Source organism: Rattus norvegicus, chromosome 5, assembly GCF_021556685.1.
Source record: "Rattus norvegicus strain SHRSP/BbbUtx chromosome 5, alternate assembly SHRSP_T2T, whole genome shotgun sequence".
Classification (NCBI taxonomy): domain Eukaryota; kingdom Metazoa; phylum Chordata; class Mammalia; order Rodentia; family Muridae; genus Rattus; species Rattus norvegicus.
In genome coordinates, this window is record NC_141538.1 from 108,129,287 (window position 1) to 108,156,648 (window position 27,362).

At 43.2% G+C, this 27,362-nt stretch overlaps 1 protein-coding gene across 2 annotated transcripts in view; it reads right to left on the minus strand.

The window, feature by feature from the left end:
- Positions 1–22,357, minus strand: part of Mllt3 (MLLT3, super elongation complex subunit) — a 254,496-nt gene extending 232,139 nt beyond the window's left edge. Inside the window, 2 exon segments of one of the 2 annotated variants that reach the window (NM_053718.4) lie at positions 20,480–20,660; positions 22,035–22,357. In NM_053718.4, coding sequence (NP_446170.2) covers positions 20,480–20,660; positions 22,035–22,046 — 193 coding nt within the window. In that variant the 5' untranslated portion in view covers positions 22,047–22,357. 2 annotated transcript variants of the gene reach the window in all.
- Positions 22,358–27,362: the final 5,005 nt, after the last annotated feature.

Consider the following 27,362-nt stretch of genomic DNA (forward strand, 5'->3'; position numbering starts at 1 on the left):
TCGTCATCATCATCATCATCATCATCATCATCATCATCATCATCATCATCACTATTTCTATTATTACTATTACATGGATACTTACAAATGTGTTACAATGCATGTGTATACTTGTAGATGTGTGTGTGCCACATTGCACCTGTGGAAGTCAGGGGACATCTCTCACAGGAGTCTGTTCTCACCTTTCATTATGTGGGACCCCAGGAGAATCAAACTCAGGTCATCAGGCTTGGCAACAGCAAGTGCCTTTACCCGAAGAGCAGCTATCCTCCAGCCAGTGACATGTGTCTTTACCTGTTCCCCTCGGAGCACTCACAGTCTATGTACGGAATGAAGGGATCCCCAATACTGCTTCTCTCATAGAGGCTGCAGCTGTTTCCCAAGTGGGAACCTATCATGACATCCAGCTAGATTTTCAGCTTTGGGGAAACTCACATTTACATTTTGTTGCAAAACTTGCGATCCTTCACATACAGAAGAAGTCTTAAAACTTTCATCCCTGATTCAAAGAGAGAAGCCAGCACCTACTACTCGGCCATTTCCACTCTGCCCAAGCACCTAGCAGGGACATCCAGACAGTCAATGAACGCTAATCCTGCTTACTACAGGAGAATTAGAATCCGGCGAGAATAAAACTTAGATGAGAGCAAATTAACAGTTCAAATTCAACAGCACTGAGATGTCTTTATGGGTCACCAAAAATTTTTTTCTTAAAACAATAAAATAAAAATAAAAATAACTTTTAATTCATGGCAAAGACCTAAGAGTCCCTAAAGCATTTCTAGGGTTTCTTTTATCTTTTCTTTCTTTTCTTTCCTTTTCTAAGTACAGTCAATCACCCACCAGCGTGTTTGCTTTTTCTCTGCTCCGCTGCCCCCCAGACTCAGACTGCTCTAGGGGAGGAGACTTCAAAACAACAATGAGGCATTTTACAGCCGACTCCCTAACTCTGGGAACAGTCAAACTTCACTGCCGGCTGCTCTAACGTACAGACATACCTGATATTCTGCCCATCTTGAGTTCAAATACACTTTAGGAATAGAGGAAGAGGAACAATTAATTCAGGCATTTTGTATTCCAGATGACTTCTCCAGTTGCTGGAGCTAGAAAGTCATAAATGTTTTCTCCTGTTTCCCAAGAGTCTTGAAAACTTACCTGGCAAACACACCCCACAACCCCCACACCAGCACAGCACAGTGAATAAGGATCTGAAGGTGTGTGTTGAAGGTACAGTTTCCATGAGCATGGAAAGATTCACTTCATGCAACAATGTGTTCTTTCCCTAGCTAACTGACCAACATAAGATGAACTATAAATGTCTACTGGAAAGTCTGGCTCCTCCCCACCCCCACACCCACACCCACCCCCACACCCACCCCCACACCCACCCCCACGCCCACCCCCACGCCCACCCCCACACCCACCCCCCAGAGTTTCTTTTGCTGCAATGAAAATAATTTTAGTCAGACAGCAATAGAAAAAGAAAAAAGAAAAAGAAAACCGCCGACAAAAGGAGGTATAGCTTTAGGGAGTGCAGCACTAAACACCCAGTAGACAGACCCCCTCAGTGACACACCTTCAATAAAAACTTCCAAACTGGTTCCCTTTTTGTTCCTTTGAGAAAATGGTGAAGTAATTTGCATTTATAGCCTACTTCCTGTTTCCAAAATGCCCCTTTAACTTTTTCTTTTCTTTTTTTATGGTCAGCATAAATAGAACCAAATTGTCAAATCACAGCTATTCTGTGTGCAGCCGATACAAATAGGTCTGATTTCTAGCCAGCCATAAAACAATTACTGCTACATTCCTACTGCTCTTTGATACCAGGTTATCCAGAGCTTCAAAGCCAGTCTCTATGACTGTTCTCAGGGCACTGCTGAGAAACAACAGAAACCCAGAAGACAGATTGGTCTCAGCTCCTACCAGCACACAAAGACATGACTAAAAAGTAAAACAATTCTGTAGCTTTGAGTTGGAGAACTGATTTTGTGTGGTACAGATCCACTAGAAATATTTTCCTGGAAATCATAAAGGCTATTCTGCCTGTTTTCAAACTTCAAAAAAATAATAATAATAATCACTTTGCTTTCAGAGAAACTTTTTTATTTACTAAAATAACTTATCCCAGGGGAACTTGCAGGGTCTTAAGCACATAAATAAAACCACAGCACAATACTTATGGGAGGTAGCAAAATTCATTAAGGCTGCACGTTTGAATGAGGTCAAATTTGGTCAGAATATCAATAGAGGGAGTTTTTGAGCAACTGAATGTTGTGCCTACAAACTAATAGACAGCTTTCTCTGCGGGCTTATGAAACATCACCACGGTGTGGGATGACAGAAACAAGTAAGGCATACAGCACACACACAGACGACGAGCAGCAGCAAGGAGGCTGCCAGCTAAGTCGCAGCCTTAGCAACACATCCTTCACAAGACAGACAGGGAGTGCAATTACAGAAATTTACTATTTGGCATCGAGGATGGGAGGCAAATATAACACGATTATGAAATCTCCCATCCCCCCACCCCCGGAAAGTTCTGTTGGGCTGCAAGACAGTTCCGAAGTTGGACGCACTTGCAGCCTGATCTGATAAAGTGGTTTGATTCTGGAATCCACATGGCAGAACGAGAGAAGAGACTCCACCAGTTGTCCTCTGACATCCACATTCATGCCATGGTATACGCATGTCCACATACATAAAATAAATGTATGGAAATCATTAAAGCACACACCTGCAAATATATACACCTTTAATCTATACATACTTCATTCTATATATCAACGCCAAAAAAGATGATTAAAATGTTTCCTTTTTAAAAATATTCTTTCCACCACTGACACCAAGCCAATGGGTTTTTCCTTAACCCAAAACTTTTGGCTGCTCCACTATGATATGCCAGGATTTCAAATTAAGTGGCTGCCAAAGATGGCTGTGAGTGGAAAATACAGTTGGTACAGCCTTCCTGTACAGAGAAGATCTTTAGACATGATCTTCAGACATGAGTAAAGGGTCTCTAGTACTCAAGTTCTGCCTCTAACTCTGCCCTTCCTATTCTCAAGACTTCATTTAAAACATTACTCCAGACCTGAGTTGACCAGCTTCAGTATCAGACCAAGGACCCAAAAATGCACGCACGGCCAAGACATGTACTGCATTATTTTATGAAACCTAGACAAGTCAGCACTTAGAATTCCACACAGCGTGTCGCATTGAAACCCAAACTCTTCCCATTCACAAGAGCCACCTGTTTACAGCACTGATCTCGAGAGCAGCTTTATTTCTTACCCTGGCATCTAAAACTGGTACGAAATTTCTTTACAACAACGTGATTGTGTAATCTCTCAAATTTAATTATGTTTTCTCCCCTCTGAAGCTTTTTTAACCAAGGCTAAATGCATTAACATACAACAAAATTCTCAACGTTGAGGACAAAGATGCAAAAAAGTAACCTTTGATCCGTGCTATGTAACTGATTTTATTCTCTTTTGGCACGTTTGAAGTAACTCGTCTAAGGATTAGTTAGGCTTTTCCACACTTCTTTTTATCAGGACTCTACCATTCTTGATTTAGTTTTGAGAGAAAAGGGTTTGCAAAAACTGTAATAACCTCCCAGCTGGAGATTGCTAGAAAGGCTGCCACTCCACACTGTCCCCTGAATTTGCAGGAAGGCTTTGCTGCTCTCATTTTATATGTGGAGCAGTTTGCACTGATAAGGTACTCACAGACTGGTTATTTTAGATTAATGAGAAGCTCAGTAAAATTTTATGTTAAATGGCTGTAAACTTTCTCTTTAAAATACTGAATGAACTGCATCTTCAGTTTTGATTCCATTAAAACCTTAACTCTCATAATCTGTCTTGATAATGTTCATGCTAGTGGCAAAGGCAGTCTTAAAATATTTAAGAAGTATTATTTTCAAATAGAGAAGGAATCCAAAATTTTAGGCTATGAATTCAGATGGGCTGGCTGGAGCCTCGGGGCAAACACACGGGTTTAATCACACAGCTGTGGTTTCCAAATCTTGCCCTTCTTTCTCAGCCTTAGTGAAGGACTTCCCTGCCCCTCAAAGCTTCAGCAATAATGCAAATGTATGATACTAAGGACTGCAGTGCTGCTGGGATTTTGAACGTTATGACATTGATGTCAGTGGTGCTTGGCACTGCTCTAGTTGCACACATAACCCGAAATGAGTTTAAAGTCAATGACTTGGTATTTCCTCTCCCTCTAAACTTCACACCACGAAAGTACACCAAAAATGCCTTAGCACCAAGGAGTATAACTCAACTCCCACAATTCCTTTTGCTATCCCCATCCAGAAGCAAAAGTCAGACTCTGGAAAGTATGAGTTGATGTTCTTAGATCTGCCCGAATGAAAGCAGAAAGGGAGAGAGATGTGTCATACTCCAAGCGTTAAAATTACACATTGTCTGCTATCCTGCACACCAGTAAGGCAGAAGCTCATATCGTAAGCCCGGAGGTTATATCCCGCCCAGCAAGTTTATCTGCAGAGTAGAGATGACAGCATCGGAAACTAATGGTGTTAAATAATTTCTTCTTTGGTGAAGCCATGCAAAACCTACAGCAGCTGCCTAACTGTGCTTTTATAACCCAAGGAAGCCTTCCAAGGCGGCGCTGGCCTGGTAAGCAGAGCAGAGATTTCAGTCTCAGTCACAGAAAGGGAGAGTGAAAACAGCACTATTCCTCAGTCAGTAAGCTTTCTTGGCAAGCTCGTTTTTTACTAACCTTCAATGTTTACCTTCCTGTGCATCCACAAGACCTGTGTCTTTCTGTGTGTGTAGACAACCCTAACAAGGTCTAAATGCTGGCTGCGTGAGATAAACTTCAGATAGCTATCGCTTCTTTTAAGCCACTTATAAAACTACTGGGAAGAGTTTTAGCTGTTCAAGGGCAGAACTGAGGGAAAAGGGAAAAGGGAAACATTTAGCCGCTACTGCTGTAAAGTATTTGGCCACAAATCTCTGATTGTATCAGTTAAGAAAACTGTAGACTTTGTGCCGCTTCTATATGACCTAATCCACTGCAATGATTCTGATGGAGAAACAAACTCGGTTCCTTGAGACCTATTACTTTCTATCTATCAGTACTTACACCATTTAAAATAAACACAAAACCCATCTTATTACAGAGAGTCACCCACCCAGTCTCACCAATACATCTGAGATACCTGATCCCTCAAGTCTTTTCTACCTAGTCTGTGAAATACAAGTATTTCCCCTAATCAGGAAGAATAGACATTTATTTAAACAGAAATCCAACACTCTTCATAAATCAAGCCTTTGAAGTATGTGAGGGGGGGGGGGAAGAAATCAGTGGCCTAACAAAGCTATGATCCACTATGGCTAGCAATCACAGGCTCACCCCAGAGAAAGGAGTCAAAGTAACTTAAAATGAAGTTACGTGGAAACAGGCGTGATTTAGCACTCCCACTTCAGTGTTTAAACTTAGGTTATACATTAGGTTAAGCGCATAACTTCATTTGTGTTTGTGTGTCTAAAGAGGGCCTTTTCTAAAGACCAATGTTAATCCAGTATTAATTTATAATACTTCTGATAATGCTTATTTCATCAAAGATTTGTGCTACATTTTAAGTTGTTGTTCATCCCTGCTACACGCCAAAGATTTCTTACTAAGAAAAATCAGACGTACTGTCTACTGTGAAGACCCCCATCCATGTACCATGCTACCTCATGTACAAGAAGTGTTGCTCCAACTGGTTTCTACAGGACTAAGAACTGTTTAAAAAACTATGAATTAAAATACACATATTAACAGACAGTCCTCAGTTCACATATCACGGCTTGTTTTTAAAAGTAAATCCCAAATACTAGGTTAATATGCTCCCCTTTTGTAGACTTAAGCCATAAATTCTTCAAACACAATTAAACAAATTGGTTTTTCCCCTAATTACCGGCGGGAACTCAGCGGCGTAAAGCCATCCCTGTATTCTCTATAGCTTGGGAATGTAACTGGCCATGTTCACTATAATGCACTCAGAGGACCTCAGAGCCACTGCCTGTAAAATCTCCCATGGAGACTCAAGACCACCCATTGAAAACAGTACATTACTGCCCCAAGCAAGAAGCTACTGCACAGGACTGGTCACTCAAGTCTTTCAAATACTATTTTATTGAGGGATTGTGGGAGGTGGTGGAGGGGGACGAGGGGGATTCATGAGTGGATGGGGGAGGAAAACTCAGACATAGAAAAAACAGAAAATTCTAAAGCCCGGGTCTCTAGGGCACCCCCATTCCTCCCTCTACCCCTCTACCTTTTAAAAGGCTACATAAACAAAGTAATAAGTGCTCAGTTTCAGAGAGAATTATATTATCCTCCATCGAAACAGTCTACAAAGTACTTTTATTTGAAAAGCCGCTTCTCTCCTGTTATAAACAATTTTACTCCACACTAATTTCCAGACGAGACTGGGGAGCATTGGGGGGTGGGGGAACGCTAGGAAAAAATCCACTCCCTGTCTTTCAAAGCCTTAAAGAGTTGATCCAATAAAGATCCTTTAGAGAAAACTTTAAGTCTATTTTTTTCTCCAAGTAAGCAAATCATACATGAGGGCTTTTCTTTTCTGGAGGACTGCACCCTGTCCCTTTAAATGCCAGGCCTGCCCCATTTCCCACGCATTCAATGAAAGCCCCACGTTTGCTGGCCTCCGGCCCACAATGTCAAGTAGTTTTCTTGCTATTGAATTTCAAGATTATTCTTTTGGATCATTTGCCCTTTAGTTTTAAGCACGCCACAGCAAAAATAATGTCATTCTACAATGACATAAAGAAAGCCCTGAGCCTTCTACAAGCCCACAAGTAGAGAACACCTTGCCCTTTGGTTCCTCTTTACTGCAAAATATGCTCCGCTGCATAAGCTGCAAATAAAGGCTATTATCCACTATCTGGAACTGCCGTGGCCTTGCCCATCCAGTAACAAGGCAGACAAGTAGACTCATTTAACAGAGTCTGCAGTCTCCAACAATCCGCAGCGTTCAAGTCGGCCCTCCAGACTGCTCCAACTCTCAGTCCTTAACTCAGTCCACTGGGGACACGGCTGGAATAAATCTTAAAACGGTGACTTTATTTAAAAACAATTATTTTATTGCCTGCTGTTTCCAGCCCCGACAGCTTTGTAAGTTAATGATTAGAACAGCAGTAGTCTCAGGTCAGTCCTACTTCCCTTGTTCACACACATACCTTCGTCCTAAGGAAAGGAATCCAGCCACCACAAAGGCCATTTAGAACTCTCTCAAAAGAAACAGAAATAGTTAGGTAAAAAATTAATCCACAGAACTAAATTAAGCTCTGGGAAAATAATGTCACTCCAAACATGACCATATAGAGCTTGAAGTGTCCACATCACACAAGCAGCTCATTGGAAACACCCAGGTCACAAACATGAGGTTTTTTTCTCTGAATATTTTAATAACTTGATTATTTGGTTATTTTATTTATTTACATTTCAAATGTTATTCCCCCTTCCCAGTTTCCTCGAAGGGGTTTGCAACCCCATAGGAAGAACAGCAATATCAAACACGAGTCTTTATATTCGGTAAAAATTCTAAGGTGGAGTTAATCTAACCACGATTGGTAAGTTTCATAAAAAGCGCACAATGCTAATAGTTATTTGTGCTTGGCCTACATTTGTTATGCATTAGTCCATAGTACATTTATAGTAAGAAGTCATTATGATAAAAAGAGGAAAGATACTTCCTAAGGGATCATAAATTAAAATCAAAATTTATAATAAAAACACCCTTGAAGAAAACCGAAATTAACTCTGTTTTGGAAATTTTTCTTTTCTTTTTTTATACCATTATATCAATCATCTATATTACAAATGAAGCATATAGTTTTATTTTCATTTTTCAAAACATGTAGTTATTTTCACAGCTTAAATTTGAAATCAGGTTGAAACTACATTGGTGGCACCAGAGACATGTCTCGGCAAAGGACTCAGGTTTCCAGTAGCTCACAATGTCTGTAATTCCAGTTCCAGCGCACACGGCATATGGTTCACAGACATATATGCAGGCAAAACATTTATACACGTAAAATAAAAATAAAATTATTTTAAAAAGCATATTTTACCACTTTTTAAAGACTTATTATTTTTAATTGAGTGTGTCCATGCCTGTGTGTAGGCCAGAGGCATCAGATCCCCAGGAGCTGGAGTTATGCATGGTTGTAAAGCACCCGATATGAGTGCTGGTAACCAGCTCATCTCACCAGCCATATATGGTTGGTCTAAGTGCCCAACTAACTCTCCCGCCCTCCTGAAATTCGTGCAATATAAACCAACTGTCCACCCAAAAAGAACTTTCCTCCCCATCCCAACTGTATTGCTTCTGCCTGACTTAATGTTTCATGATCAACTTTAAACTGCATACAAAGACCAACAACAAGGAGAGAGAAGCGGGTCTCTCCTTCCAGGCACAGATAGACTTTATTGATTACTAATACTGTCACCATACATCTGAGCATCTTCGTGAGTATCATTTCATTTGTAGCTGATTTTTAAAGGAGGATATAGGCTTTGGAAATGTTTCTAACACTACACATCAAGAAGATAAAATAATAAAGTTATCAAGCACAAAAAAAATCGAAGCATTTGAAACTACTTCCCTGTGTTCTCCCACAATGTAGCTCTCCCTCCTCATCTTCGGCTTCCACATCCGAGAGCCAACCGGGCATGGACGAAAAAGAAAACCTTTGTATTTCGGATGTGCAGACTAGGGATTGGGGACTTAACTCACAGAACAGTACACAGGGCCCTGAATAGCTTCTTCAGGTCCAAAACCAAAAAAACAACAGAAAGTACAAACACAGCACATGGACAATTATTTGCATGGCATTTACGTTTTATTAGGCATTGTAAGGAATCAAGAAATGGCTCAGGGAAACCTACAGACCACAGCCAATGCTAAGCCAGTGCGCATAAGGAACTTCCGCACCCACAGATCATGATCTTTAAAGCAGTCAGTCCTGATGTCCTCCTCCTGCGGTGAGAGCCAATGGCACTAAGCAAAAAATAAAATATGACTGTGTCTGCTACAAAAATGCCTTAGATGATATATAAGTTAAACTATTTTCATATCTTTACAACTATGAATTAAGAAAGACTTAAAACATGTGTGTGTCCCTTTAAAGCTAAGCAGGTGATATTTATATTCATATTTATAGTGATAATAAAGAAAAGGATTTAATAAAACGTGGTGGCAAATTTTTATATAATGAGACACAAAATGTTCCTGGGGGGAGAAAAAAAGTCCTGCTTATTTATGTTCCAAATGACATCACTACTTTTAAAGGAACAAGAGTTTACTATAAAGATGTCCATGTATACATTTACATTTCTAGTTTTCATTTCATACAGGTAATATGGAAGCTTTACAGAAAGGCTTTGATTCAGATAAATGTTTTTACAGCTTGAGGCTGGTCATGGTGTTCCACATTTGTAATCTTGGCACTTGGGAGATGGAGACAGGAGAATCCCTAAAAGCTCAAGGCCAGCCTGGGTACATACTGAGTTCCAGTCTAGCCAGAGCTACACAGTGCGATCATCTCAGAAAACAAAGGCTAGAAGCCAACTCAGTGGGCGAAGTGCTGCTTTACAAGCTCAAGATTCAAAGTTCAGCCCCCAGAGACCACACTAAACAAGAATTAAACAGATGTGATGCTCCACAGGTAAGCACAGGTGCATCCTGGGGGTCCTTGGCCAGGTGGCCAGCCAGCCTACCCTACACTATCTAGAAAGTTCTAAGACAGGGAAAGACATTATCAAAACAAACAAAAACTAGTGGCTCATACCTTTAATCCCAAAACTCTGGAGGCAGAAGCAGGCAGATCTCTGTGAGTGTAAGGCCTGCCTAGTTTACATAGTGAGTTTCAGAGCAGCAAGAGCTAGGAGCTACGTAGACCCTGTATTTAAAAAGAAAAAATAGTGGTCCTCAGGCCTCACGAAAGTGCAGGTACAACATACATGCACAGAAAGAATAAGAAAAAAAACTTGTAAAAATCCAACAAACTTCGCTAGCAACAGACAGCAGGTCCTGATCTCCTGCTCCTCAAGGGTATTTTGCTGAGTTGGAGCATGAGGTCCTGCTTCAGATCCCACCACTGTAACATGCATTTTCTTGTATGTTACACACACACTTTCCTGTAGCATTTTCTTCCATTCCCATCATTGATATAATTATACCTGTAACAAAATACTCAAAATCTGTATAAAGATTAATAATTATGGACATTCTGATACAAAAAAAAATCAAAACTCAATCAAGTAGTAAAACCGGTGATAAAAGAAACTTCAAGAGCAAGCCTCTGTTGAAGAATATAAGGAGCGTAGCGCTAACCACAGACTCACTCGTCACCTTCCCAACACATCTCTCATCCCCGTGCTGTTGTGCTGACAATGTTTGAATTTGTTCATCTGCACATATATTAAGTTTTGAGTTCTCTTTGGTCACTTGACAATTTCCCTTAACAAGAATAGATTAGATTGATTTTCCCCTTGCCCTAAAAGGTACCTGGCATGTTACAACCAAGAAATAAGGAGCAACTTCAATTAAGATTCAATTAATAGCATTTTATAACACTGCCCAAATTGTTAAATGGACAACTTTCCAAGTATGTTGAATGGCCAAATGCTAGGAATACTCTGTTCCTGCTTGGATAGGATGCCGGTCCAATTTGTCAATTATTACTCTAGCAGTAGAAACAAGCAGATACATGTTAAATTACACCTCAGCAAATCAAGCCAGGTTACAGAATCTCAAATCAGATGAAGACATGAAAAACCCAAAGACCCAGGGACACCATCAAAACTTGCATTTTAAGAAGCAAGGTGTCGGGGTTGGGGATTTAGCTCAGTGGTAGAGCGCTTGCCTAGGAATCGCAAGGCCCTGGGTTCGGTCCCCAGCTCCGAAAAAAAGAACCAAAAAAAAAAAAAAAAAAAAAAAAAAAAGAAGCAAGGTGTCTTTAGACCCTGGAAATAATACAGAGGTTCGGTAAGTAATTTCTGATGTTACCTGTAAGTAGTTGCTGATGGTTGATGTAAAAGAAATGGTATTAATCTATTTAGAAACACAAACAAAACCTATCATATAATTCTAAAATACTGACACTCTTGTATCGATTTAGAAAACATTGATTCTCTAGACTGAGGGCATATCTCAGTGGAAGGACACTTTGTGGATTGACACACAGGAGACATGGGTGAGCCCTCGAGCCTCCAAAAGAGGAAAAGGGGGGAGGGTGCCATTTTCCAAATAATTTTCCTTAGAGTAAAAACGAAAAATTAAGTATAATAGCACAGGTGCACTGCATGGCAAATCAAGCAATGGGCATTTAACTGACAGAGGTTACTGTGTTGCTGTTATAAAAGCATCAGAGCAATTACAAACCTGGGTCTGTCCTTTTTAAAAATGTAAGAACAGTACTTCCAAGCTGGAAAAGTAGTTTATTGTTCAGACATCCCCTTTCTCTTAGGTCACACAGGCTTTCCCTGCAGCTCTGAGGACACTGCTTCCCAGGGCCTGAGATATGTTTCGTTCAATTCTAAGCCTCAAAGTCTGGGTATGTTTCATGAAGTAAAATAATTGAGAGATGACCAATTCTTTCAAATGTGTCTAGCTTTTTAAAACACAGCAAAAATAGATCACGACAGAGCTGAGAAGATGGCTCAGTAGTTAAGAGAACTTAATGCTCTTGCAGGGGACACAAGTTTGGGTCCCAGTTCCTACATCTGGTGGCTCCCAACCTCCTTTAACTCCAGCCCTAAGGGATCTGACACCCTCTTCTGGCCCTTGTAGGTACTACACTCAAGTGAACATTGACACACACACACACACACACACACACACACACACACACACACACACACACACACCCCTGATTTTTTTTTTAAGATGGGGTTGGGGGAAAATCAGGGTTAAAAAAATACAAACAAGATGGCTTTGACATGCAAGCCTGATAGTCTAAGTTCAACCTGTGGGTCACCTGTGGATTAACCAGGACCCCACATGGTATGGGAAGGAGAGAATGGACCTTCAAAAGTTGTCCTCTAAGCAATATACACATGCCAAGGCACATGCATGCCCACTCTTACATACAAACATATCATACACAGATTCACATACATTTTTTATTTAGCAACAACAATAATAATAAAGAAAAAGGGGGTTGCATGTGGTGGTGGATGCCTTCAATCCCAGAAAAAGCAGACAGATATCTTCGAGTTTGAGTTCAACCTGGTCTAGATAGTGATTTTTGGTCAGCCAGGATTACACAGTAAGAAGCTGGTTTAAGGAGGAAATTTTATTTTTGCCTATTAACAAAGATAAACCTATTCTAGAAAAGAAGTAGTTCAATACATACAATGTTGCGATGGATGGTATTGTTTACACAGTTCTTGAGCTACAGAAAAAGTATGTTTTAGAAATGAGAGGCAATCTACAGTTTAGCCAGTAGAAGCCAAGTTTGGGTGCCTAAAACCCTTTCCTTCTTTGTATTATCTACCTTGGCTACAAAGAAACCCAAAACTTGCAGTCTCTAGAAAGGGTATAAAAGCACATGGGCAGGATCTAGTGATACAGGAGGCCAGCACTGCCCCATGCCTAACTCTGATGCAGTCTAAGGGAAACAAGACAGATGCTCAGATAAGGACAGGATGAGCACGTGACATGTGGCATTTGCTCCACCATGCTGCATGTGAGGAGCAGTTTAGGCAATCAACTCACCTAGCACACGTACAAAAAGTCATACAAGGAGCATGTTGTGACAACTCCATGCCACGTACACGCTAAGTGACACATCTCTGGCAGCAAGCAAATCTCAGCAGCCCAAACTCTCCATTTCTCACTGAGTTCCAAATAGTACAGGAATTGGAAGAGAAAGCAAAAGAGGGAAAGGGGTATTCCCGTTGTTGTTTGTTTTACTTCGTTTTATTTTGTTATTGTTATTGCTAAATAGAATGTTCTTCCACACTAAGAACTATTTATCAATGCACATAGTGTAAAGTATGGACAATACATGGAGGGCTCAGGGGGTCTTGCCTTTTCCTGTTCAAGGTATCTTAGACGTTCACCAAAATGAACAGACACCTGAAAGAACCAGATAGCCATGTCCTCCTGGTACCTTAGAGGGAAATGGAAGTGGACACAAATCCTAGCTGCAAAAACTAAAAGGTATTCTACAACTAAACCTGTGCCCAGAACAAGACAAACATCCTGTTCTCTAGTGGTTTTTTATAATAGAACTTCTTTTTTAATTGAGGGGAGGGAGGTCCGTGCATGTGACCACAGGTGTCTACAGAGGTGTCAGATTCCTGGAGCTGGAGCTAAAGACAGTCAGGAACCACCCAACATGGGTGCTAGGGTCAGTCAGGCCTTCTGCAAGAGTGTAACATGTTCTTAACTGCTGTGCCACACGACAGCCCATACTGAAAGATTATTAACATTTACAGAAACTGTTAAAATATGTTTTGCTTTTTACGAGTAACATATATGCACCAAACATTTGGCCTGGTATAGATGATGACATAACTTATAGATTCTACTGAAAAGAAACAAGCAAACAAACAACAAAACAGCTTTAATAAAATTAATATTTTCAAATAAAAAAAGAAAACTATTTGGCTCTGACAATGTCAACCCTCAAACACAATAACTAAGTTCAACTAAACATCTTTATAATCAACAGGGATTAATGATCACCTTTATAATCAATACCAATTATTACTCTAAGAAAGCTGACCTCAGAGTTAGAAGTAAAGGCAAGCTTCATTCTCTAATAAAGCTAACTTTGAAGGCCAGCAAGACGGTTCAGTGGATAAAGGTGCTTGAGACCCACAAAGTAGAAGGAGCAAACCACCTCTTGTAGATACTCTGCAAACACATGTGTCCACACGTACACACATATTTAAAAAAGGCCTTAATTCTAGCACTTGAGAGGCAGAGGCAAGAGAATCTCTGTGAGTTTGAGGCCAACCTGGTCTATATAAAAAGTTCTAAGACAGCCTGGGCTACATAAATAGTGAGACCCTGCCAGGACATGGCTGCTAGTCACTATGCACCAACAGCTCTCCTAATGATTTTGTCACAAAGAAAAAACTTCAACTATGTATCTTATATGTGTGACTATTTTGGCTACATGTATGTTTGTGCACCATGCTCATGCAGAGTGCTCACAGAAATAAAGTATCCAATGTCCTGGAACTAGAGAGGTAAGCAGTTGTGAGCTGCCAGTGGGTGCTGGGAACTGAACCCAGGTCCTCTGCAAAAGCAGCAAGTTCTCTTATCCACAGAGTCATCTCTCAAGCCCCCACCCTAGGAGAACATCTTAAATCAATCCATAAAAGGAATACGATTTTATATAAAAGTAGCCACAGTACTTTTTTGTTTAAAATGTTATCTACCGTGGTCACTACTATTTAATTAAATCCTAGGTCATGCCTATAAAGGTAGTTATTACTGAACATTTCTCCACTGATATAGGTGAATAGTTACTCAATGCTTTAAAAGTAAACACTGACCACCATTTATTAGCAGTTCTCTTTGCACAGGTGACTCATTGTGTCTACACCCACAATCACTGCAAATCTCTGAGTCTGATTAAAAGGAAAAAGAGGGCTGTGGCTGTACAATATATACAAAATTATTATATTATTATTTTATTATGTATTATACATTAATCAAAAATACAATAATTAAAATATAGTAATGATTAAAACATATACATATGAATAGATGTCTACCAAAATATTAACTGTTTATCTATGACAATTTCAAATAGCTTCTGTATATTTATTAGTTTTTTCTATAAATGCATACATATCTATACCTTAGTAAAAACATGATTTTCATTTACATTTAAAATGATATGAACACTTCATAAAGGCAACACTGTCCATTTGTGGCATACAATGTCCTACCTTTTAAGTAGATTTATTTACATGTGCATGTGTAAGGTCTGTGTGGGTATACTCCATGTCTGTGCAGGTTAGCCTCAGAGCTGAAGTTAATTTATAGGCAGTTGGAAACCACCCACATGGTTCTGGGAACTGAACCAGGGTCCTCTGGAAAGGCTGTCAGAACCCTCTCAACCTTGAGCCATGATTCTAGTCCAATAATTTCCCATCTTCTATGCACACTTCTTTGGATGACTGAAAACACCAAGAGATGGGAAAGAGGGTGGGGGTGGAGAGGAAGATAAGAAGAGAAGAAGAGAAGAGAAGGGAAAGAGAAAGGAGGAGGAAAAGGAGAGAGAGAGAGACAGGGACAGAGAGAAAGAGACAGCCATGACATCTTTAAGGTAAAATTACAAAAATCAATTGGTGTCTCACCATTTTTAGTTAAGAGGCGGTTCTACAGGGCTCACCTAACATAATGACTGTACAAACTTCTGTGTAACACAAATAGTATATCATCAAACAGACTGTAAAATCAGCTATAAATTACACCCAGTGGCACTTCAGTTTGGACTCTCCTCTTGTGAAAGCACAGTGACATAACTGTTGTTCCCTGAGCACCTGAGCAGGAAAACCCTTGAAACTCCTACCCTTTCTTTTTCTGGGACGTGAGCAGGAGTAGTACAGGCAACAACAGTGACAACAAACAAACAGTGGCAACAACAAAGGGGACTTACTCTGTACATGATAGGTAATTTATCCATGTCAGGCTGTATGCTGAATACCTAGATTCCATGAGCCATTTCCAGAGTGTAGTCTCACTATTCCTCAGATCCGGTTCTCGAAATGGTGACACTACAGCTCTTTGTACGATGGCTCCATGTTTCTTTGTCTCAGTCTCTGAGGCACACAATCTGTCTGGGGCTGCGTGACAATACAGCTAACTGGGTATAACTGTGGATGAAGCTGCCACGCATCGTACTGATGAAACCAGACATTAAAGACATTTGTACCATGAAACATACACCGCTTCTCATTAAGTTTTGCTGTTTTAAAAATATTTTTCATTAAAATAATATATACTGATAGGTCGCACGTTGGTTATTTTTACACGGAAAAGCCCTTTGAAGTCTGGTTTGTGAGCCCGAAGTTTCATAAGTTTGAGAATAATGATATATTTAACCCTGGACATGCAAGTTGTGCTTCAACAACTATTCTCATAACTCAAATGAAAAAAACAGACGGTGACCAGAGACATCTCCTAACCCGGCTCTGGGGTCAATGTGTACTCCTAACCCTAGTTCCCCTTCACCATGAAAAGCAGAACCTCTCCAAGTTAAAGATCACTCTTATGATGATGTGCTCGCCCATTTAAAAAGGAAAGTTTGGATTTGTATTCCTTCTACTTCAGTCTTACAGACTAATGTGTGGTCATCATGACTTTTAAATTTATGGGGTTTATTTTTTCAAGTAAAATCCCACCATCACTAACACAAAAATCTGCTCAAAGCAACTACTGGCAAGACCAATGCCCAGTGCCCACAACCTGCGCACGCACGCACACATGCAGAATCTGAGGCACTTCCTTAATGGGATCACGCATACTTAACGACTTGTCTCACCAATTATCGATCTTCAACATGTGCCTACATTTACCTACACATCTGTCACCTTTTTTTTTCTTTTTCTTTTTTTTGGAGCTGGGGATCGAACCCAGGGCCTTGCGCTTGCTAGGCAAGTGCTCTACCTCTGAGCTAAATCCCCAACCCCATCTGTCACCTTTTACAGGTTGTCACCACTTAAGCACACCCGTTTGAAGACCCTTATATGTCTTCCTTCCTAATTTTTGCTATTAAAAGAACAGTCACAGTCACAAGAAATACTCGATGCTTGTATACTTGGGAAGCCATAGCTACTAGAAAAATCCCTGGTAAGTCTGCTGAATTCAATGACATAAACATTTTAAATCTTAATAGATTTTAGCCAGATGCCTTCCAGCTTCCGGTGCCCAGCTGACATTTTCACCAACAGACGAGATTCCTCCAGCAAGTCACCTGTCAAGTGGTTCAGGAAGTCGCTTCTGTAGCTTTGCCCTGATAAGGTCTAAGGCTGTTCGCTGGTCAGTGCAACTCTCCTCACAACTTCAGGCAGCCGAGATCTATCCATCCTCATTCTTTCAACTTGTGCATTTTTTTAAAAATGTCTCCAAAGACAAAATATACAAGAAAGTCCTCAACTAAGGAATCTCCGCATTATTAGGTCCTTGATAAAGAAAGTTTATCCAAATGACTTCGAAAGATACAAAATCAGAGCTATAGAACAAAGCTAATCACACACTCCTAAACCAAAGGAGAGCCGGAAGAGGGCAGTGATTATGTTTTATCTGCCCACTCAGAGGACTAGAGGCGACAAGTAAAAAGCTATCCATTCATACCAGGGGCCAAATTAGTTTTCATAAAATAATAAGCAAGAGCTTTCACATCATAAATGTCAATAGAACAGATTGCGATATTAAGGACGGCTATAATTGGAAGGAAAGTTCACCGAAATCTAGATCCGACTGAAAATGAAAACATTAATATTTTAAATGGAATGTTTTGAATATGACTATTCATTTCAGTCATATCAGACCATCATAAATCTTTGGTAATAATATGTAGGATATGCTCTTCTCCTGCAAACAGATAGTCTGGAAATGCATCAGCTCTGACCTGCCTATTCTTCATCAGCTAATGGATATTCTAGGCCTCACTATTTCATCAAAACCTCTTTTTCTAGGACTGTGTGCCAGTAGTTTTAAATTAAAGGTCTCCCACATGTCTTTGTGACAGAGTAAAACCTCATTAATTCAAATCCAATTAGCTCAATTCCAAAATGGTATATATAATTCTCATTTGGCAACAAGTTGAAAATACTATAATTTCTTCCTCTACAAGTTCTCATAATATTATTGTGAAGTAAAGGAAATCAACCTGAAAATCAATTTGCTTTTTCTAAACCCGGGATTACAAAGCTAAGGACTCTTGTATCTTCATGGCTGAACCATTCATACTCAGTCCTGGGGTTCCTCAGCTTGTTAGTGACTGTATATAATGCACAAGAGTTAACTTGTCACTAATAACAGCGTAGAGTAGAAGCATTCCTTCAAACATACTGTACTCAGATCTTTCTCAATTCACTTTTGCAGTTCCTCCCATCTCCAATTAGTTAAACTTTATCCTATCAATTATATCAATTATATAGCAAGATGCAGCACCTTAAAAGGTGCTAGAAGAAGCCTTGGGAATTCCTGGCAATCTTATTTTCCAGTTGTTCTTATCATTTTCAGAGACTTGATAAGCCAAAAGACAGATCCCAGGATTAAACATCGTGCTTGGTGTTGCTTGAGTTTACAGCTGCTATTCCCAACGAGCAGTGAAACCTCTCGAAATCTGAATCATGTGTAATTACAGTATGACAAGGTCTCTCCTGGGCGATATAAGTTGGCGTTTTTCCCAGGACTTGTCACATCATGGGAACCACACAACACAAATAAAAATCCAAAAATAAACATTTTAAAACAATGGCTTATCGTCGACATAAAGAAGAAACTCCCCGGTTGAGAACTGCAATTGTAAAGTCCAATGAACAGACATCCCTTGCCCGAGAAATGTGAGAAGACACTGTTACTATCAAGGGCCCAACCCACCTCTCAGGTGTGTGCTCTGAACAGAGACCCCTACTTCTCTCAGGCTGGGCAGAACATCTGTAACTACAGGATATACAGGGCAGCATCACCACACACACCCAGGAAGCAGAGAAATGGTGGTAAATACAAAAGAAGAGGGATTGAATGATTATCAAGGTGCCTAAACAAAGTTACCTTAAGAGCAACATTTTCTAACAACTGAGTTAATTTCTCTGACACAATGAATATTGCTTTCTAAAGTCTACTTTGCCTGAATGAATGGCAGCCAAGTGGCTGTAACAGAGGATGGAGGAGCCCAGGAGGGGCTTTCTTTTGTTTAAACTCCTCTGCAATGGCTCTACAGACTTATGGGAAAAGAGGATTCCATCAAGCACTGTCCCCCATCACCTGCAGACAGGGATGGCACCCTTGCCATGACTTTGGAGAAATACAAAATATAGTTCCTCTAAAGTGCTAACAAATGCTAAGTATTATCTCCTACAGGCCATGCAATCCCTTACGGTCTATTAGAAGCTGGATGTATTTATTAACCATTCAACAAAGCCCATCAAAATTTCAACCATTCAAGTTTTGAAAGGGAACTCTAAACCTAACCACTGAATGGCACAAAATAAAATCCTACTTCCCACCACACAAGCATTAAAAATAAAAATAAGCCCCAACCCTGCCACCTCAAAGGCGCACATCCTTTCTCCTTTCTTTATCCAGCCCTGAATGTTCAATAATTTCCCCATCACTCTAAGCAGAATGGATTTATTATGATGTTCTCTAAGAAACTGCAGGAGTTCTAGATGCCAATAAAGATTACGGATCAAATGGGAGATAACTACTAACCATTGGGTCGACTTAGATAAATAAAGCCGCTCACAAACAAAGCACCTTATTGTATTTCTACTGTTACCTCCAGTAATCCAACGCAAACGACCAGACAGTAGCTTTCCAGAGGCAGGAGGAAAGAAAAACCAGTATTTTTCAGAACCTCTTCAGACATCTTTTTAAATGACACACCCCCACCCCCGAACTGTCCTGCTCTGTTTAACTGAAGAGGTCGGGACCACAGAACCTCAGCAAGAGTGTGTAAGCCCGACTTTATGGCTGAGGATCAAGGTGTCGGAAAGAAGAACTAAAGAAATTGGCAAAACAGCACCTTTGCCTGAAACTTAGCTTGCAACCTTAAAGGAAACTCCCTCCCCTTGTGGGTCCCAACCAGAAGACAGTGCAGAAGGTAGTCCAAAATCTACTGGAGTAGTAAAATGCACCCCCAGGTGGGGGGGAATAAGTCACCCAACTAGTAAAATCCAGGCTGTGAGGTGGAGGCTAACTCCCATAGGGACACTCTACAGCGACTGGCACCTAGTGTCTCAAACACAGAAAAGGCCAGAATTGCCTAGAGAACCGACTTCTCTAAACGGAACAATAACTACCTCCAATGCATTCTTGGCTAGTAACACAGGTAAAGCTAGGTTTCTCCGGGAGGTGGTGAAAAGATGCAAACTGTTTATTCCTTCCAGCTTCGCTCTCCAAACCTCCAAACCCAGTAACTAATTACGCCTTCCCCTAAGGACCTGCAGCAACCCAAGAGGCCTGGGAGGAATAAACACGCGACACCTGACGGTCCTTTCTCTGTGGTGACTTTCCCTGAGCCCAAGTCGAACACTCACGCGCGCACGCGCGCGCGCGGGCAGCAGAGACCTGGCCAGCACGGCCCTGGCCAGCACGGCGCCGCGCCCCCGGGTCCCAGGCTAGACCGGCAAGCGCGGCGCGGGGGGGCGGGGACCGGCCCGGGGAGCGCCGGGGCCCCGCGATTGTTTCCTCTGGAGCAAAGACATTTTTTATCAAGTCTCTTTTGTATTCGAGCCCTACCTCTTTTTGGCCTAGGGAAGCTTTCATGCAAGTGGAAGACGACTTTCTCCACAAAGTGCTGAATGTTACTGTGCTCCGGGCCGCGCACGAACACCATCCAGTCGTGGGTGAAGCCCTCCACTGTGGGTTTCTTCCTCACCTGGGCGCGGTGCCCCAGCTCCAGCTTCACCTGCACGGCACACTGCGGGCAGGGGGAGGAGAGACAGCAGTGAACAACAGGAAGGCGACCGTTCGCTGCTCAACATTGCGCCTGACATTTTTTTCCCTCCTCCTTGAAACGCACATAAAAGGAAACGCCAGTGCCCTCTCCATCCACGTTTCACGCGCGTGGGCGCGCACACCCCACACCCCCAGATACACCGGGTCGGGCCGCAGGGGCCCCCGGCGCCTCTGCACAGCGGCTGGGATTGTAACGGAATGTTACCCCTAGTCGCGAAGGGGGTCGGGGAAAGGGGAGAACACGACCACCATGGCAAGCACGACAACAAACGCGTCGGTAACAAATTAGGAGACAATCAGGAGGGGATGCTGGGGCTCTTTCCCGGCGTGGGAGGGGAGGTGGTTGGGATGGGGGACCCGGGGTTCTAGAGAACCCCCTCCCCGAAAGTACCGCGGCGACAGGCACACACCGAGGAAGTCTTTGTGTACGTGTATGTGTGCGTGCGTGTGGAGCGCGGTGCCAGGCGGAATGGAAACTACAGGCAGCCTCTGCTAATGGGCACAAACTCCCGTGTTCTTTCTTACCATGGGGTTCATGCACAAGAATGAGACGTCGTCACACATACACACACTCACTCACGCCCGCACGAAAACACGCCAAGGCATCCACAACTCAAAGCACCCCGCACCCCTCGGCGAACAGCCCCCCACGACCGGCAAGGCCAGTCCAACAAGAGCCAACGCTGCACACTTTCAAGAGCCAAAGTGGTCGCAAACTCCCTCCAGCCTCCCCCCGCCAGCGAAAGCCACGAAATGCAGAAAGGCAGGGCTACTGGCGGACCGCCGCCGAGTCCTGGTCGCGCACACCGGCCGCTGGGGCAAAGTTGCGAGCAGCCCCGCCGCTGTCAGCCCGCACACTCGGGCTCACGCGCGCGCCGCGGAGAACGCACCATCGTGGCGGCCGCGGCGCTCGGCGGCGGAGGTGCGGCCGCAGAGGCTGCTCGCCGCGTCCCCGGACCGTGCCCGCAGCTCCCGGCAGCGGCGGCGGCTGAAATATGGCTGAGTTATTATTCGCCTCCTTCCACCGGGTGTGAGTGTGTGTGTGCGCGTGTGTGAGCCAGAGGGAGTGTGAGTGCGCTTCTTGCGATTGCAAAGAGGCGAGGCGGGCGGGAGGCGCGGGGGGGTGGTGGTGGTGGCGGCGGCGGCGGCGAGTGTGCGAGTGTGTGCGCGCGCGCCGGGGGGGGTGGGGAGGAGGGAGAGGCGGCAGCTCCCCGCGAGCAAAACCAACCTTTCTCTAATTGGAACCGCGGAGCGCTGGCGCTGTCTGGGCTGCGGCGGCGCGGGGCGGAGGAGGAGAGGGAGGGGGGCTTTTATTATTATTTTTGCATGTACTTACCGAGCTAGCCATGCCTGGGGGCCCGGAGGTTTGCCGGGGTGTTGTGTGGTACCCCCCTCCCCCGCCCCCTTCAGCTGTAATTCATGAAGAGGCTGCTATGAATGAGAGCGCGCCCGGGAGCTGAGGGTAGATGGCGGACATGCTCTGCCTTTGCCCCCACCCCACCCCGTGCTCGCTCTCTCGCTCGCTTATTAAACTCAGCCCCAAAAGCAAAAGCAGCAGCAGCAGCAGCAGCAGCAGCTCCGGGGCCAGAGGATGAGTCCGGAGCATGCGCCGTGGCGCCTGACACCCGGGCTTCGAGCCTCTCGGGGCGGAGGGAGGGCGCGCGGGCGGGGCGGAGCGCGCGGGGAGGCCGAGCGACCGAGCCAGGGGGAGCTCGAAAGAGCCAATCAGAGGCCGCCTCCCGAAACCCCGGCGGCCCGCAGCGCCACACTGGAACGCCTCGCTTAAAGTAACAGGTTCCTGATGGGGGAGGGGGAGGAAATGGAGGGAGGGGGCCTGGCACTGGGAGAGCGGCCAGCTGGGGAGCCATCCCGGCCCCTGTGCAAACTCCGTTCGCCCTACAATAAAAAACGGATTAAAACTGCTGGAATGTGGCCACTGCCTGGAGCCCCCAGCCGCAGGAGATGGGGTAGTTAATTCAAGTCTTTGGCGGCAGTGAGCACGTTTGGGAAGGGGGAGCAGGCTTGTTTTTACTTTCCACCATGGATTTTTGTGGGTTTGTGCTGAAATCGCAAGAACGCACACCCAAACAAACTTACTTAAACAGAGAGCGAGAGAAATCCACGCAACAAAAAAATTTTTGAAAAAAAAAAGCCTCCTAATAGCAATCTCTGGGACTGAACAGCCCGCAGCAACCCTTAAATCCCTTTCCCTATCTACTCGGAGGCACCAGCCCACCCCGCCCTCCTGCCGCCGTTACTGAAAACTTAAAAAAGAAATGAACGCGAAACAAGAATGTCATTTCCTTCCTAGGAAACGCCTCCCGCCTCGGTGTTCCCGGACTGTGAACCGTGCCCAGGTGGAGGCGGGACACCTGGGAGTGCCCGGTGCAGAGCCTCTGGGAACCAGTTGTTTGCTTCTTGTGGCTCCCCCACACACACCACTGACAACCTGCTGGGTTGCATCAGGGTCTGCCCTCTCTCTAAGGGCGCACCAGGCTACTGGGAGCCTTAAAATAGATAAAGTTAATACTGACTGTAATGTGCATAAATTGGATTATAATCTTTAGGCATATTGGTGACAGCCAGCACAATCCATCTCTGGGTATTAACCCATTTAGGCTCCCGGGTGACAACCCTTCGCAGAAGTGTTCTAGAGTCGCTCTTCTACAAATGCCCCAGCTCCGATTGTATTTTGTCTCAGTGGCCATGGGTAGAATATCAAGCCATACGTGAGGCGAAAGGGGAAAATAAAAGAGTTACTAGCTTCCTCTAGAAACCCAGACAACCTTTAAAAAGGAAACGGATAAGATCTAGGCGAGATACGAAAATGAAAGATGGGTGTGACTTTGTTTCGTTAAATAAAGTTCTTGTACCTCTCTGGCTCTTAACTCCTTTCTTGAATTGGTTTGGGGAGGTGGCTATTTTCCAGACTTTCTTTTGTTCACCACCCCTTTTCTCTGGATTGTCAGCTTCTGTCCTCCTTTCTCCCTGGGTTTTCTGTCTCTCTTCCTCTTTCTGACTCAACTTTATTGCTCTCCTCTTTTCCTCTCGCCTGGAGACCTTGAAAGCACAACTCACTCACTCCGTCCTTGCATTAAAGACTTGAGAATAACGGGAAGGAGGTTGCCTGGGGTGCCTTCTCCATGACCATGTTCTTTTCTTCCCACTACTCACAAAGTGGATGATGGGGGATTAGATGAGACCAGGTCCAGCCAAGTTCAAAGCAGCAAGTTTCCAACTCATAGTGTGATTCTCCTAAAATTGATACACCCAATCTCCAGAATTCCACACAGAGGTGGGGAGACTTGAACAGAAGTCCAAGGACATATTTCTCAACCACATCTATAAGTGCATGTAATCTTGTACGCTCATGTGTGTTTGTGTAAGCGCTAAGTTAAACAGAGCTGTTGTGTGGGGGATGTAAGCAAGGTATAGCTAAGTACTGTGCATTCATACACCAGTTATCAAATAACCAAATTGCAGAGGACTATTTTGAATGATGAGGTTGAAAACTGAAGATTAGATGAATGTCTTTAGTAATTGAAAGGTGAACATTCAACGTTTGCATTGATTCCAGAGTTGCTCTCTTGGTGTTCTCTCCAGAAACTGGAACTTGTATTGTAAGAGGGAGTCCCTGCCCCACCCCCTCGACCATGTGCTTGCTTGTGAGTGTATGTCTGTGTGCGCGCGTACGCGCACAGGCGCGCGCACTCGCGCGCGTGTGTGATATTTGCAGGATTCTCATTTATCCCAGCAATCACAAATAAATCATAGAATCTGACAGAGTTTTCCCTCAACACCCTTCCTTTCTCAAATGCCTTAACCCTCCTCCCCAATGTAAAGTAATTCCCCGTCTGCAGATGCTGGAGATTTAAAATATGCCAGTAGATGGCGCACAGAGCCCTTCCACCAGCGTCCTTACTTGACCCTCCTTAACAACAAAAAGACTTCTCTACCAGGAAAAAGAAAAAGAAAACACAAGCCGGAATACTCCAGGTTCAACTTTGAACAAAGGAATTTACACCAGTCTTTCCATTTGTAGCTATTTTAATAAGTTCGCCGTTAACAACAATAAAACTGTGATAGCAAATGTATTTCCTGTCAATTGATTCTGAAATAATAACAACGTTAAGTGTAGAAAATGCACTTAAAACAATCGGAGTGGTGGATCACATTTGGGAGGCTGAAGCAGGAGCCTGTAGGTTTCAAAGCTAATCACAGCTACATACCAAGCTTGGACATCATGGAAAAAGTGTACGGCATAAGACAGACGTCAGTGCTAGGTAGCAAAGAATAGGAATATTTAAAATAAAGTGATCAATGATAAAAGCATTTCCTTGTTCAAATAGAAATTAGCCCACGGAAATTCATACTGTGATGTATACAGTACAGTATGAAATTGGGTTACTCTAATGAATGGAAAAGTGATTAACATCAAGTTAAATAAGAACAGTGCTGGAGAATGGAAAGGATCTGTGTGTCTGAGCTTAACTCCTCACAGGACCACCACATCACCACTGGTTTGGCTCCAGCCTTCCCATCTCACCAGTTTGCTAGTTTGGAACTTCAGACCAGTTGGAATGATGCTTCTGCCAGAACAAAAGGGAAACACAGCCTTTCAAGTATAACTAGGGTGTTACAAAGCACCATCAAGTAGATTTTACCCATTCACTATGACAGGTTATTCGTACATACACTCAGCTAACCAAATCAACAAAAAGTAGCCATTTTCCACCCTTTGCTATGTGGGTTTGTCAGGGACGGGGAAGGCCCATGGAAAAACTACCAGACACTAGGACAATAGACATTTTGATAACTGCACATTCAGAACAACCAAAGCTCCCCCTCTAAGGCCTACTGGGTGTTTGCTTGTTTGTTTTATAAAATATCTCCCTATGTCGGTTTACCAAAACTGGAGCATATGTCAAGAACAAGACTGTAAGAATGCTAAGAGTTGGAGTGTAGTTAAGCCAGCAGAATGCTTGCCCCACGCGCCAGAAGCTTTAGGTTCGCCTCTCTGATTCCTATTAACTGGTCATGGTGGACACACTCATAATCCCTACTCAGTGGGAGGTAGAAGCCAGAATTTAGAAATTGAAGGCTACACAGAGAATTTGAAGCTAGGCCAGTATGCATGAGACCTTATCTTTAAAATAATTAGTAAAAACAAGATAAGAATGAATGCTGGTTCCTGCTATCATACAGTCCATGGCTCCGTGACACAGAGGAGAAAGTTCACCGAAATCATTTCTTCTTTCTTTGAATTTCATTACACCTAAGGTTAGGATAGCTGTATGTGTCACACATAAGCAGGCAGCATAGAAATCTGACACAAACAGTCAAAGGACTAGAAGAGGCAATGGCAGATTAGAAGCTGTTACTGTTGCCCTCAGTTCCACCTTTTTTTTTTTTTTCTTTTTTCTTTTTTTCCGGAGCTGGGGACCGAACCCAGGGCCTTGTGCTTGCTAGGCAAGTGCTCTACCACTGAGCTAAACCCCCAACCCAGTTCCACCTTTCAATACCTGAAAAGGGAGAATATGGCTGGCAGCAAATTCCTAATTTCCTTGGCCTTGAACTTTAGTGTTTCTATGCTCATTTCCTTGGTGTTCTTTTAGGTAAAAACAAATCCCACAATGAAAGGATTTCAAGACCGGGGGCTGAAAAGCACTGTTTCTGGTGGAAGTGTTCCTTCAGAACATTACGTGCTTAGTTATATCTAACTTAGGGTTCTAGGGCAGCGTGTCTGGAACTAACTGAATATACTTTGATATCCACTCAGCCACCTAGTGCAAAGGCTTGTTCCAGATATAATCAATGCACCAGGCTTGTTTAACCCACAGAGCCTCTTCGTGTGTAAATTATTCCCCAAGAGTCATTTAAGCGATACATTTATACATTCAGAGCATGAGTGTCTCTGAAGCAATGATTTATTAATTTGGTAGGCTGTATCCCTAATTTAATAAATAGCACCTCAAGGCCTGAAAATTAATCGAGGATGTTATGTAAGATGAGCAATACGAGGCACTGTAAATATTGAGGTCCATTGATAGAGTGGGAATGAACATGTCTCCCTGGCCCCACTGGAACCTCGGCAAAATAGCTGTAGGTAGGGGAAGTGCCTGAAACAACTTGCAGGGGAAAATTATCTCAAAGCTAGGATGGTTTATAATATCTTGATTTCTTCTTCATCTCTTCACAGATTAATAGGCAGTTTTCCATTACTGTGTGTGTGTGTGTATGTGTGTGTGAGTCTGTGTGTGTGTGTCTGTGTGTGTGTGTTTGTGTGTGTGTGTCTGTGTGTGTGTCTGTGTGTGTGTCTGTGTGTGTGTGTGTGTGTGTGTGTGTGTGTGTCTGTGTGTTGTTTTGGGGGGGGACAAAGTCTCACATAGCCCAAACTCACTCAGCTCTTCAGCTCTTAATCTTCTGCCCGCTATCTCGCAAATGCAGGGGTGTAGGGTCCACAGGTGCCCGTCCTCTGTCTTGTTTTGTCAGAAAGGGCCTGTTCATAATCCTAAAGTTTATCAATTCTGCTAGGCTGGTCCCCAATAACCTCCAGGGATCCGGTTGTCTCTACCGTGCCCCCACCAGTGAGGGATAGGTTTTACAGAGAAGCACACCATATCTAGCCTTTATGTAGGCGTTAGTGATCTAAGTGAAGAACCTC